This window comes from Felis catus, chromosome A2 (genome assembly GCF_018350175.1).
Source record: "Felis catus isolate Fca126 chromosome A2, F.catus_Fca126_mat1.0, whole genome shotgun sequence".
Lineage (NCBI taxonomy): Eukaryota > Metazoa > Chordata > Mammalia > Carnivora > Felidae > Felis > Felis catus.
The window spans coordinates 162,831,776-162,845,950 of NC_058369.1; the positions used below are offsets into that span (position 1 = coordinate 162,831,776).

Genomic DNA, 14,175 nt, shown 5'->3' on the forward strand with positions numbered 1-14,175 from the left:
TTCTTCTCGAGGCTAGAACAAACAATCCTAAAATTTGTATGGAACCACAAAAGGCCCTGAATAGCCAAAGTAATTTTGAAGAAGAAAACCAAAGCAGGAGGCATCACAATCCCAGACTTTAACCTCTACTACAAAGCTGTAATCATCAAGACAGCATGGTATTGGCACAAAAACAGACACATAGACCAATGGAATAGAATAGAAACCCCAGAACTAGTGCCACAAATGTATGGCCAACTAATCTTCGACAAAGCAGGAAAGAATATCCAATGGAAAAAAAAAAGCACTCACCAAAAAGAAGCCCCTTTAACTCAGACTTTATTAACAGAAGTCCAGGATCCAACAGGAAATAATACTCCAAACTCTCCAAATTGAACAGGAAACATATAAAAGTATATGGCCAATTCTGGGGACTAGATTTTAGGGGTGGGTATTGACCATGTGGCATGTTCAGAGGCGTGTAGGAAAGAATATGGTGGAGGTGTGTAAAATAATTATAAATAAAATGGTGAAGGAACTTAATAAAAGTTTCAAGGTGAAGATACCTGGCAATTACACAGATTGGAAGAAATTTGCTATCTATCTGCAATGAAGGACATATTTTAGGGTTTCTTCACCACAAAGGAAAATCTAACTAAGGCATTCAAAAATGGAAAAGGGAACCCCAGCGAGAAGAGATAAGTTTGATGGAGAGCTTATAGCTGCATGGTTTTAACCACAAGCACAAAGAGGTCTGGTGCTTATGTAGGACAGTACCCAGACGGACTGCTGATGTACTTGGCCACCTCACTAGTTTATGATTCTGGCCTCAGTCTAAGGGTGCATTATTTACGTGGACTTGAGAGCCAACTTTTTAAATCTTCCCCTCTCCCCTCAACAGCATCTCCTCTATGAATCTGCTCCGATGCTTCGGTTTCCGGCTCTGAGCAATCACTCATTTGGGGTTTTATTAATTAGGAATACATAGAAGCCTCAGTTCAGCACACACTTGAAATTTCTGAGACCTGGCTGGAGGGCAGGGAGCAGCGGTCCGAAGGCAGATAGTGAGCACAAGAAAGGGGGGTGGTGGGGGGCGCTGGAAGTCAGGCGGTGGAAGGACGGCATCTCCCAGCCTCCCCAATGAGGTGGGCAGTAGCCCTTCTGGGCAATCTTGGCATGTAGGGCCAAGTGTTGAATAGTGAGGGGTTGAGTGGGAAAATTGTGCAGGAAAGCCCCACCTGACAATTATGGATTCCCTTTTCTGGTCCCCAGTGGTATTTGCCAGTTTCACTCCCATTTTTGGTATTTGCCCCCTTTTGTGTTGTGTCATTTCATGAAGATCGAATGCAACATGAAAAGGGCAATTGCAAATGGTTCAACAAGAACAGGAACAAAAACATATCAAATAAAAAGTTGTTTCCCAAACTTCCAGTAAGCAGGAATCTCCCAGAAACTTGACAGATTCCACCCCAAATACTATCACAGAACTGTTGATGGTGCACATGTCCCAAATTCAGCTCAGCTGTTCGGCATGCTTGCCCAGAACTCAAGATCTGTTCTTTCTAGCCCAGACCTTCAGCTCAGGCCAGAAGGCAGAGTAAGGGCAGAAAACCTTGTTCCAACTCTGTGGTCTCTTGTTTGCTCACAAGAGTCAACAATTCTCATGGCTCTGCCCATTCTGCAGGAGGCCTGGTGTGGGTTTGAGACTGAGAGGAAAATGCCCTTGCTTCATCCTTGTCAGCCTATCATGAGGGCTCAGAGAGGTCTGGGCAGTGAGATCTCTCCTTGACCCCCCCTGCCCCCTCTCCACGCCATTCTGCATACAGGGCTGGGGACATGGGCCCAACATTCCAGCTCTGTCCTGGGAGGGACCACAGCATTGTGTGACAGCAAAGGCCACAGTCAGCAGGCATGAGGTAAGAAATGATGGTGTGGAGATAGAACGCAGTGTTGCAGCACATACTGGTAAATTTACAGTAAACAGTCTTGTTCTTATAATTTGAGGCAGTTCTGAGAAATGGACTGACATCAAATGTATATACACAGACTTCCTGGATGTGCACACAAACAAAAACCCCACTGCATTATTTAAATAGAAAACAGATGTCACTGAACGAAGCTAAAAAATTCGCTGAACGAAGCTAAAAAAAAAAAAAAAAAAGCAGGTTATTCATACAAATAAAACTTTCGCAAGACTACTTGACCTGGGTCATTTCTTGCTTCTGCCTCTGGAAATCAAAAGCAAAACTTAAACTGTTACCTAAAACCGGTATTAGGGAACCAGTTACCAGTTTCCTACCATTTAAGAAAATTCTAATATTATAACCCACCACTTGAAGAATACACAGTCGCTGCCGTCTGACTATACAAGTGACTTTACAACCACACACCCCGGAGCCTCATCCCACATTTGGTGTGAGTGTTCATGGTTTGCACTTGTGCACAATAACTTTGTACTAATTATCACTTTGGCAATTCATTGGTTTTACTTCTGTGATTTCTGAGTTTTTAATATCTAATAAAGTCATGCAAACTTTGGTGAGTGATGGAGAACATGTGTAAGGACAAGATGTTAAATTGCCTATTTTGTGCCAAGAGGTAGACAAAACTGACTTAATTTAGCCTGAAATGTCTCCAACTCAACACTTCTCTGATGAACCCAGAAGACAAGGCTAGTGGGCTTTTATAGGCATTGCCCTGACAGACCCCTGGTCTGGTTACTACTTATGGTCTCCCATTAGGAATCACTAATCCTCTGAGCCCACCCTGAAGTGAGAGCCTCATGCCACCTGGCTCTCTACGAATCCAGTCAGTCCCAATGGGTTGGCGTGGGCTGGGGCTTACAATACGGAGTGAGCAGAGAGGCACACATGCTGAGATATCAATGGGAAAGTCTGACACTGGAAAACCAGCAGCCCTGTGATGATGAAGACTCCTGATGTCACTACATGGTCATAATCAGCACTATGGCACCGCTCAAATGTGGTAAGACCTGATGTATTGGCAGGAAATGGCAGAGATGATTCCAGAGGAAGACTAGGGAAAAAGTCCCATTATGTTCATGCAGGAGAACAAAGGTTTGGGAGTTCATACACTGCCCTCTGTTAGCATCTGCACAATTTCCTTGTTGAAATTCAAATTCCTGTCGTCGTGTGAGAGTGTTTCTAGTGGCCAGTGGGTCACACTTACAGGAAAAGGGGACTCTGCAACCACCTCTGAGCTCCCTAGCCTAATGGCCTGCCTGCGTCCTGCAATTTCCTCCATCTCTTGGAAAAGAAATCATTGCTTAGTCTCCAGATTAAAGTAGCCTTTGAAGAAAATTCCTCCGTAGAGGAGCTCACTCAGAAAGGATAAAACCTAAAAGTAAAGGTTGGGAATGGGTCAGGTGCTGGCCACCATGCTGTGTGTGTGAGTGTGTGTGTGTGTGTGTGTGTGTGTGTGTGTGTGTGTGTTATGTATTTTGGTTGGGGTACTATCTGAGGAGCAGCTTGGGCAGAGCCTTGGAATAGCCTTTCCAGAAAAGTCTATGCCTCTCTCTACTCTTTGTGAGCACCAGGACCCATCTGTTCTGGAACCTGTCAAGACTACAAGCCAGGATTAAGGGGAAGGGTGTTCTAGAAAGTTGGGGGACTTAGATTCCCTGATATAGGGGCTAAGGCACTGGTACACTGTGCAAGAGAGAAATGCAGTGAGGTGGGAGAGAGAGTGGCAGACAACAGTGGGTGACATAGGGGTTGGGGAGTAAGAGGAATGAGAGAAGGGAGAGAAAAGAAAGAAGATAGAAGGAACTTCCTTGTTCTGGTTTCACTTCTTTAATTTAATCCACATTTACAATGTCAAGATTATGCAATTCAGATTTACCATGTATCTGTTGCACAAGAAACCATTATCACTGTAGGCCATCACTGTAGGTCAATGACCACATTGGAAGATGTGGTTTGGCCACATGTGATCGCTGATGCACTCTGGGAAGTGAAAAATGTTGGAGGAGGGAATTGTTTGGGGCAAGGAGGGAGAGGGCAAGTTAGAAATAGGCCAAAGAGGGGCGCCTGGGTGGCGCAGTCAGTTGAGCGTCCGACTTCAGCCAGGTCACGATATCACTGTCCGTGAGTTCGAGCCCCGCGTCAGGCTCTGGGCTGATGGCTCGGAGCCTGGAGCCTGTTTCTGATTCTGTGTCTCCCTCTCTCTCTGCCCCTCCCCCGTTCATGCTCTGTCTCTCTCTGTCCCAAAAATAAATAAAAAACGTTGAAAAAAATTAAAAAAAAAAAGAAATAGGCCAAATAGATCAATGTCTACAATTTCAATGGATAATATTCAGACCCAAGATAGCAAGCTAGACTTGCACAGCTCATCTTTTTTGTAAGATGCTGCCCATCTGGGGCACCTGGGTGGCTCATTCCACTAAACGTCCAACGCTTAATTTTTGCTCAGGTCATGATCCCAGGGTGATGGGGTCAATCCCCACATCAGGCTTTGCACTGAGCATGAAGCCTGCTTAAGATTCCCGTGCTCTGCTCTGCTCCTGTCCTCTCCCCTCCCCTCCCCTCCCCTCCCCTCTCCTCTCCTCTCCTCTCCTCTTCTCTCCGTCTCTCAAATTAAAACAAACAAAAGAGATGCTGCCTCTCCAGTGCTATGGGTCACAGACTATACCAAACAAACCTTCTAGCTGGTGTCTGAGGATTTGAATCTTTAACTCTGCTTTGATCTGTATTTGGCTCTTTTGACTTTCTGAATCTCTCCCCATGTGTTGTTTTGTTTGCTTCACCCTATCCTGGGGAAAACCTTTACTCATAAGAGAAGAACGATATCTCAAGAGTAGTGGGTTGCAGGTGTGTGTTTGGACAGAGGGGAATTTCAGTTCGTTCAGATGACACCAGATAAGATGGTTCTCCACCCCCTCAGAGCACAGAGTTTGCCTCAGAAGCAGCTTTGGTGCTTGTGGTTTCCTTTCACTAAACCAGAAAAGTTATTTTTCAGCCTTGGCAAAAACACCTAGAAACCAAGTTCTTTTCAAGACACAGTTGAACTCAGAATGAATTAGAAGTAAACATGAAAAGCTTTTGTGCAGAAGTTGTTGGTGAGAAAATAAAGGGCGGACAGGATCCTGAGTACAGGGGAAGGTGTCAGGAGACATATTGGGGCAAAGACTCCATGTACTCACCTCCCAGGTCACATCCAGGGCTTCTCTCCAGTTTGCCTTAACTATAACTGTTCTGTTTTGGTGCACTAAGAGGGTGGGATGTAGCAAGGCAGAGGAAGTGAAGGAGGACCCCAATAAGAACACCCAAATACAGATCATGGAACACACAATGAGGGACAGGTTTTTGAATCTATTCTTCACACAGCCAACAGTCACACACATCTGACTGTGGCCTGATTAAAACAATCCTGGAGTGATTTTCCATTTTTCGTAGGGGAATATTCAGGATCCAAACTTGATGACAAGTCCCCATATGAGTTGAATCTTCTACTTCAAACTCCAGCCTCATTACCACACAATCTGACTTCCTGTCTCTGGGTTCTAGACATCCTGGCTTCCTTTGAATATCCAGGAGAATGCCATGCTGTCACTTGCCTTGGAATACCCTGTTTCTTTTTCTTTCAATCCCTCTAGTTTCTACTCACTCTTCAACTTCAGCTCATGTGATGCTAATTCTAAGAACTCTTTTCCGATTACCCCTCTCCCCTCAGTTTAGCTTCTCTCTTACATGCTCCCAAGCTACCTTGCATTCCCCTTAATAACACTCATAATGCTAAAATTTTTGTTCAATGTCAGGTTTGCCTAAGAAAGGAGGTAGTGATGGGGTAAAGATAGTGATGGTAAAAATATTATTCTCTTAAAAGATATAACGATAATTCCTCTGGAATGGCATAAACTGTTCAGAGAAACAAGATGGCTGTCATGTTTGGAAGGAAGAGGGAAGCCCAAAACCTGATACAGCTGGAACCAGGGCAAAGGAGCAGCCGGTGAGCTGGAAAGACAGCCTAAAGTAGCTATTAGCAAATAGAATCCAGCAATACCTTAAGTGGAATGCAAAGAAGGTTTAATATTGGGAAATACTTTCATATAATTTAATGCATTATAAAGCCATGGAGCCATGTAATCTGATAATCCCTTTAGCTATTGAAAGGTAATTTGATAAAATTCAACATTTAATAACTGGTTATTTTTTTAGCATAATAAAATTTTCCATCTGAACCTCAAAACATATTGTTTAATGAGAAACATTGAAGTATTTCCACAAAAGTTAGGAATAAAACAAGGAGGCCTATTGTCATTGTGATTATTTGGCATTCTTCTAGATACCAGCCATGATAAAAGTGAACAAAATTGGAAGTTAAAAAGAAAATCCAAGAGGAAGAGGTAACATGATCATTTGGGGCCCCATAAAGAACTTCTACAAATCAATATCAAAACGTTTAACAACAGAATTCAAACATGGGCAACAAATATATAAAATAGTAGTCAATAAAGAAAACGACAATTCTTACACATATGAAAAATTTTCATCCACATTCATATTGAGTAACGCATATAAAAATCACATTAAGGGGCACCTGAGTGGCTGACTCAGTTGAGCATCCAACTCTTGATTTTGGCTCAGGTCATGATCTCAGGGTGGTCGGATCAAGCCTTACATCAGGCTCTGTGCTGGGTGTGAAGCCTGCTTAATATTCTCTCTCTCTCAAGGGGAACCCTCTTGCACTGTTGGTGGGAATGCAAACTGGTGCAGCCGCTCTGGAAAACAGTATGGAGGTTCCTCAAAAAAAAATAAAAAATAGAACTACCCTATGACCCAGCAATAGCACTACTTGGAATTTACCCAAGGGATACAGAAGTGCTGATGCAGAGGGGGATGTGTACCCCAATGTTTATAGCAGCGCTTTCAACAATAGCCAAATTATGGAAAGAGCCTAAATGTCCATCAACTAATGAATGGATAAAGAAGATGTGGTTTATATATACAATGGAATGTTACTTGGCAATGAGAAAGAATAAAATCATGCATTTGCAACAACATGGATGGAACTAGAAGGTATTATGCTGAGTGAAATAAGTCAGTCAAAGAAAGACAGATATCATGTTTTCACTCATGTGTGGATCTTGAGAAGCTTAACAGAAGACCATGGGGGAAGGGAAGGGGAAAAAATACTTACAAACAGGGAGGGAGGGAGGCAAACCACAAGAGGCTCTTAAATATAGAGAACAAACTAAGGGTGGATGGGGGAGTGAGGGAGAGGAAAAATGGGTAATGGGCATTGAGGAGGGCACTTGTTGGGATGAACACTGGGTGTTGTATGTAAGCCAATTTGACAATAAATTATATTAAAAAAATAAAAAAAGATTCTTTCTCTCCCTCTCTGCCCTTCTCCCCCATTCATGCACTCTATATCTCTAAAAATAAAAATTAAGAAGAAATTTTTAAAAAGAGGACATCACACTAAGATACAATTTTTCACTTATTAGATTGGCAGACAAAATTATGAGCACGGATATGGGGAAATAATAAAATGCTGATGTATGCAATTTGGTTAACATTTTGTTATAGGCAATCCAGTAATATCTATCAAAATTACAAGTACATGTACCAATTGTCTAGCAATGCCACTTCTAAGAATCTATATGGATGACCCAACTCTCTCTTGCTGTATAACAAACCACTCCAAAACTCAGTGCCATAAAACAACAATTTTATTATGCTCATGATTTCGTGTGCCAGCAATTCAGGAGGAGACAGAGGGCACAACTTGTTTCTCCTCCATGCAGACTGGGACTTCAATTGGTGTGACTGGAATGGCTTCAGGGAGCTGGGATCCAGCTAGATGAGAGCCACATGGTTGTGATTTCTTCATTGTCAACCATGTTACGAGGTTCTTCTCCATGCTGTGCCAGCTGGGGCTGGAACATCAAAGATAGCTCCTCCACTCCTTTGCCAAGGTGACAGCACTCTTGACCTGGTTGTTTCAATTCCCTAGTTCCTCACACTGAGGTAAAGTCCAGAATTTAAAGGGATTATTGGTCAGCTTTAATCACTGAGAGGGGAGGGAGGTCAAAGAGCAGTCACAGTGGTTGTTCAGAGTGATTGAGATGGTGTGGGGATGAACTGGTATAAGAGAGAGCAGAATGACCCATGCCTGAGACTTGTCTGTGTCCCATTCCAAGGAACTGAGAACTGTCTTTAAGTCATGGTACTTGATGCTCTGGAAGGGGATGATTGTGATCCATCCTCTCAGATCATAGACAAAGCAATGGAATAAAATTCAAAATGGACATCTCTTTGCATTCCCTCACTTGCCAGCATACACCCTTGGTGATGAGATGCTGCTGGTAATCCCATAATCTAATTGAATGCTTCTGTTAATGTCTTTTGTATGACTTAAAATTTATTTTAAAAAAATTTTTTTGGTGGTGCCTGGGTGGTTCAGTCATTTGAGTGTCCAACTTCTGCTTAGGTCATGATCTCACTGCTCATGGGTTCGGGCCCCATGTAGGGCTCTGTGCTGACAGCTCAGAGCCTGAAGCCTGCCTCGGATTCTGTCTCCATCTCTCTGCCCCTCCCCTGCTCATGCTCTGTCTCTGTCTCTCTCTCTCTTTCTCTCAAAATATAAAACATTAAAAAATGTTTAGGGAGAGAGAGCAGGGGACAGGGGCAGAGGGAGAAAGAGAGAGAAGAAAGAGAGAGAGAGAGAGAGAGAGAGAGAGAGAGAGAGAGAATCCCAAGCAGCCTCCACACACAGCACAGAGCCTGATGTGGGGCTTGTTCACATGACCCTGGGATCATGACCTGAGCTGAAATCAAGAGTCGGAAACTCAACCAACTGAGCCACCCAGGTGCCCCTAAAATTTTTTAATTTAAAAGTTTAGTCATTAATTTAAAAAAATTTTTTTGAATATTTACTTTTGAGGGGGAAGGGGGAGAGGGAGAGGGTCACAGAATCTGAAGCAGGCTCCAGACTCTGAGCTGTCAGCACAGAGCATGACACGGGGCTCAAACCCATGGACCACAAGATCAAGACCTGTGCTGAAGTGGGATACTTAACCAACTGAGGCACCCAGGTGCCCCTAGTCGTTAATTTTTATACTATGAGACTGACCCTTCTTAAAACTTTGGGCATCAGTTCAAACCAGTTCCTTGGCAGCAAATCCTGTGCTATGTTAAGCTAACAATTCTTCACACTTTTCAATGGACAAGCCTCTAAATCTAACCTCTTTTAAAAGATCCAAATTGGGAGTTCTTGTTTGTTTGTTTGTTTGTTTTTTGTATGTTTGTTGTATTGTGTCTTTCCTTTGTTTTGCTTTGCACTCATCACTTCCATGAAACTTTGGAAGTCAGCAACAAACATCAGGTATGGATTGTTCCACACTCCCCACCCCCGCCTTTGCTAGTTCACCTCATGCACTATCACTGCACTTCTTTATGAGTGTGCTGAGGTTGCTTCAGATCTGCTGTCTCAACAACTTTCAAGGGTACAATCCAGAATTATAACTATAGTCATCATGCTGTACGTTAGATCCCCGGGACTTAGTCATCTTATAACTGAAGCCTTTTACCTTTGACCAGTATCTCCCCATCTCCCTGTGAGATCATGACCTGAGCCAAAACCAGGAACTGGATGCTTAACTGACTGGGTCACCCAGGTGCCCCTAAGTGTTTATTATTTTTTTAATTATATATAAGTGCTTTACTGAATTTTATATATGATTTAGAAAATTGATAGGCTTTGGCTTGATGTATTATATTTACATTATATTTGTTTTACATATAAAACAATAGGAAATAGGTCTCTGTTACTGTTTTGACACAGAATATCTTATTTTTAGAAATAGATTACTGATATTAAGCAGGAGTTACCCACATTGTATTGTTCTTTAGCACACTTAAGGAACTGCGTAGAAACGAATCTGGAAGAATACAAAGCAAAATAATAATAGCGTGTGTAGCAAGGTAGTGATGTTCACCCAAATCCCACGGCTCCACTGCATTTCCCAGCCTTACTGTAGTGAGGCCAGGGTTGTGGGACTCTTCCTCATCAATGGGTTGGGAGAGAAAGCCACATGAGGTTACTGCAAATCTGAGATGAAGGCAATGTAAACTCCATATTCTCTCTCCCCTGCTGTGATGGCTGCCACATAAATAAGAAGAAAGAGCATTTGAACGATTTCAACTCTAACTCTTTGGTTTGTTCTTCCTGAATGCCCACACTCGAATTATTACTGTAGACACGACTAGATCTTTGATCCCCAGAAGTGCGTCCTCTGAAATTAAAGAGCTGGACAGGAAAGAAAAGCCAGGGTGCCAGGAAAGCCATGAGTGAGTTATTTCAAAATGCTTTAAGAGTTAATGACTGTTAACTTCCAGTCTGACTCAGGAAGTGGGCTTCTCTCAGGTTCCTCTTCCTGCAAACTTCTGTCTCTGCACAGCACCCCATTAGAGGTGCCCCTTCCATGCTCTTGTCCTCCCCAGTCCACACTTGCCTTTAGAACAGTCGCTGCCACCAGTGAGAAAGAGGCTTAACTTCCGCAAGGGGCGGGGCTTTGCACTTGGGCAAACTTGAAACAGTGAGGACACAGCCCTGCAGAGAAGGGATCAAATCTGCCGCAGGCAGTCCTGCCTTTCTTTCCTGTCCAGCTGAAATCATTCGAACACTGGTGTTCCACTACTGGCAAGAAAACACGGTCCACCTGATAGCAAGTAACTACTGATTAAAATTTCCTATTTTAACTGTTTATTGTGCGCATGCGGCATAAATGAGAATGTCAGACTCAGGCACATGGTGGGGCTCTTTTGCAGCAGGGAGTCTCTGTGGAGATTGAGAAGAGGAAGAAGATAGACTGCGCTTTTGTTTTATTTTCTTTCTCTTTGAGCTGAGCTGGCAAGTCACAGGTTTTAACAAGGAGTCATCTGGGTTTTTGTTTTTTTGTTTTTGTTGTTTGCTGTTTGGTTGTGGTTTTTTTTGACAGTAAATCAGATAAGCTCACTTTCACGAAAAGCTCCTCAGTGTTGATTTCTACTTCCCAGGCTATGCTTGAAAAAAAAAAAATTTTAAGAACAATTTTCCTGATTTTTTTTTCAACGTTTATTTATTTTTGGGACAGAGAGAGACAGAGCATGAACGGGGGAGGGGCAGAGAGAGAGGGAGACACAGAATCGGAAACAGGCTCCAGGCTCTGAGCCATCAGCCCAGAGCCTGACGCGGGGCTCGAACTCACGGACCGCGAGATCGTGACCTGGCTGAAGTCAGAGGCTTAACCGACTGCGCCACCCAGGCGCCCCAATTTTCCTGATTTTAAGGGAAACAATTTAGAGTGACTGCTTTGCCTGAAGTATAGTCAGTTTACAGGAACTGTAAACATCGTATAGTTTAGTTTACATGTTACTGGCAAACAGAGCTTCCTTAACATAAAGTCAGTGAAAAGAATTTGGACATTCCCATGTGCTCATGAGTTTTCTGTGCCTTGTCACTTTGGTATATGCTGTGAGAAAAAGAGCTCTTTAAGCAAAAGAGAAAAACTATCTGATGAAACAAAGCGATGTATAGGAAAAGGGATAGACCCCAGGGCTTCTTCATGCTGTTGAGGAAAGAAGAAAATGCAAGTAATTGATGGACTGAATGAAATGTATTTCTGGATTCAAAGATAGTATACTTGATTCATGGAGTCTCTTGCAAGGACTGCAAGGCAGAGTGGTGGGTTGGAGAGAGAGGAGAGGTAGGGAAGAAGGGAGCAAGGTGGGGAAAGGAGAGAAGGAAAGAAAAGACTGAACCTCACATCTGGGGAAGGCAGATTTAGAGAGGAAGGTGAGAGAGGGAAAGGGTGAGACCAAAGAGAGCAGGAGGGGCAGGAGGTCTTGGGAGGATGAAGGAAGTAGAGAAGAGGTAGGTGTGGAGACCAGAAGCAGGTAGGGCTTACAAACTAAACCCACTTCTCAACTCACTAGGTGACTTTGGGCAAGGGACTCTATTTCTCTGAAAGACAGATTAATTATCTCCCCCACCAGCTATGAGTAAACAAACGAGCCATGGGTATGACAGTGCTCTCAGAATACAAGAGTCTTTCATGATGCAGAACTAATAAACTAAAAACATAAATATAAATGTAAGTATATAAATGTATAAATATAAATGTATAATATAACATATACATTGTATATATAATATTTATAAACATATATAATATATATTTATAATAACATTTATATATAATATATATATTATTGGTCTCTGGCCTCTCTGTCCCTCAGGAACAGCAATGGACCAACAGGGATGCAGTCATTCTGGTAAGAATATGAATTCTTGTGTGTGTGTGATTATTTTACCATATTTTCTGCCTATTTTATATAAAAATCATTCTACCCTCTCTAAGCAAAGCATAAGCTATCAGATGCTTCTTCATTAGAGAGAAAAATTTTATGCTGCTCATTCCAATATTTCCCTGGTCCAGCCATTTCACTAGTGGTCAAGAACACACCCCAGCCCAGAGAAGTCAGAGGAACCATCTCTGACCTTGAAACGGAGTCAGGTTACTTAACCGACTGTGAGATGGAACTCACAGTCTTGACTACACATCTCTGATCTTCAGAAAATGTGTACTTTAGACAGCCAGCACTGGGTGATTTGGGCAAGACTTGCATGACAAGATATGTTTCTTTTCTTTTTTAACATTTATTCATTTTTGAGAGAAAGAGCGTGAGCAGGGGTGGGGGTGGGCGGGGGCAGAGACTGAAGGAGACACAGAATCCGAAGCAGGCTCCAGACTCTGAGTTGTCAGCACAAAGTCCGATGTGGGGCTTGAACTCACAGACCACAAGATCATGACTTGAGCTGAAGTCGGACACTTAACCAACTGAGCCATCCAGGAGCCCCATATGTTTCTAAATCCGTCTCGTCCCCTGAGTATGTTTTTCTAAGATCCAACGTGGCATTCCTAGAGAAACTGAGATGTTTTAAAAATCATTGTTTGTTTTATTTGATAATGGAGTTAGCTTCTGTTTTATCAATACAGTGTATTGGAAGATTCTCTTTGCCCATAAGGTGGGAATATCTCCCATTGTTAAAAATATCCCACTGGCGTAAGCAGTATATTCATGACACTGTAAACTTGCTCTACAGAACCATGTATGAAGAACCAACGCGCCAGAGGATCAGAGCTGAGAATCATCCTGGTGGGCAAAACAGGAACCGGCAAAAGTGCTACAGGGAACAGCATCCTCGGGATGCAAGCATTTGAATCGCGGCTGAGTGCCCAGTGCATCACTAAGACTTGCAGTAAACATGAGGGAAGCTGGGGAGGGAGGGAGATGGTCATTATTGACACACCGGATATGTTTTCTGGGAAGGACCACTCTGATTCCTTGTACAAAGAGGTGTGGAGATGCTACTTACTCTCTGCACCAGGACCCCATGTGCTGCTCCTGGTGGCCCAGCTGGGCCGATTCACCGACCAGGACCAGCAGGCTGTGCAGAGGGTGAAGGAGATCTTTGGAGAAGATGCCATGAGACACACAATTGTCCTCTTCACCCACAAGGAAGACCTGGAGGGAGAATCAGTGACGGATTACATCCGTGACACAGATAACAAAGCCCTGTGCAAGGTGGTGGCAGCATGTGGGGGCAGAGTGTGTGCCTTTAACAACTGTGCTACAGGGAGTGAGCGGGATGGCCAAGTGAGGGAGCTAATGGATGTGATTGAGGACCTGGTGTTGGAGAAAAGGGGTGACCACTATACCAATGGGCTCTACAGCCTAGTAACAGCATCAGAATGTGGACCTGTGTGGTCAGAGGAAAGGTTCAAGGATTTCAAAAGAGATCTTGTGAAGTACATGCAAATTCAGAGACGTTACTCAGCTGAATCAAATGGCCTGAAACAAGGCCTAATCAAAACATTCGTCTTTATTTTATTTTGTATTCATTTGTTCGCCAAATTCCCAGTTCTGTTATTGTGTCCATTGTACAGAGTGTGCAACTTGTTTTACTGCTTTCTCGTTAGAATGTGCAGTTTGTTCTGTAGATTGCTGTTCTTTATAGCTGGAATATTAATGACAATTTTGAGAAAGATCACTGGGCTGGAATGCATAACTCGTAGAGCATAGTTACAGGTCAGCAATTATTTACTCACTGCCATATATGGGGTGAGTCCAAGTGCTTCCCCTGTAAAATGCAGTGCCTGACATCAGTAAATGTTTGAGATTCTGTAAA

At 43.1% G+C, this 14,175-nt stretch overlaps 1 protein-coding gene across 1 annotated transcript; it reads left to right on the plus strand.

Moving 5' to 3' along the window:
- Window positions 1–10,479: 10,479 nt before the first annotated feature.
- On the plus strand, window positions 10,480–14,175 carry GIMAP2 (GTPase, IMAP family member 2). Its single transcript, XM_003983236.5, has 3 exons — window positions 10,480–10,673; window positions 12,222–12,257; window positions 13,090–14,175. Exons 2-3 carry the CDS (start codon window positions 12,230–12,232, stop codon window positions 14,067–14,069), a joined length of 1,008 nt encoding a protein of 335 aa, XP_003983285.2. The 5' UTR covers window positions 10,480–10,673; window positions 12,222–12,229; the 3' UTR covers window positions 14,070–14,175.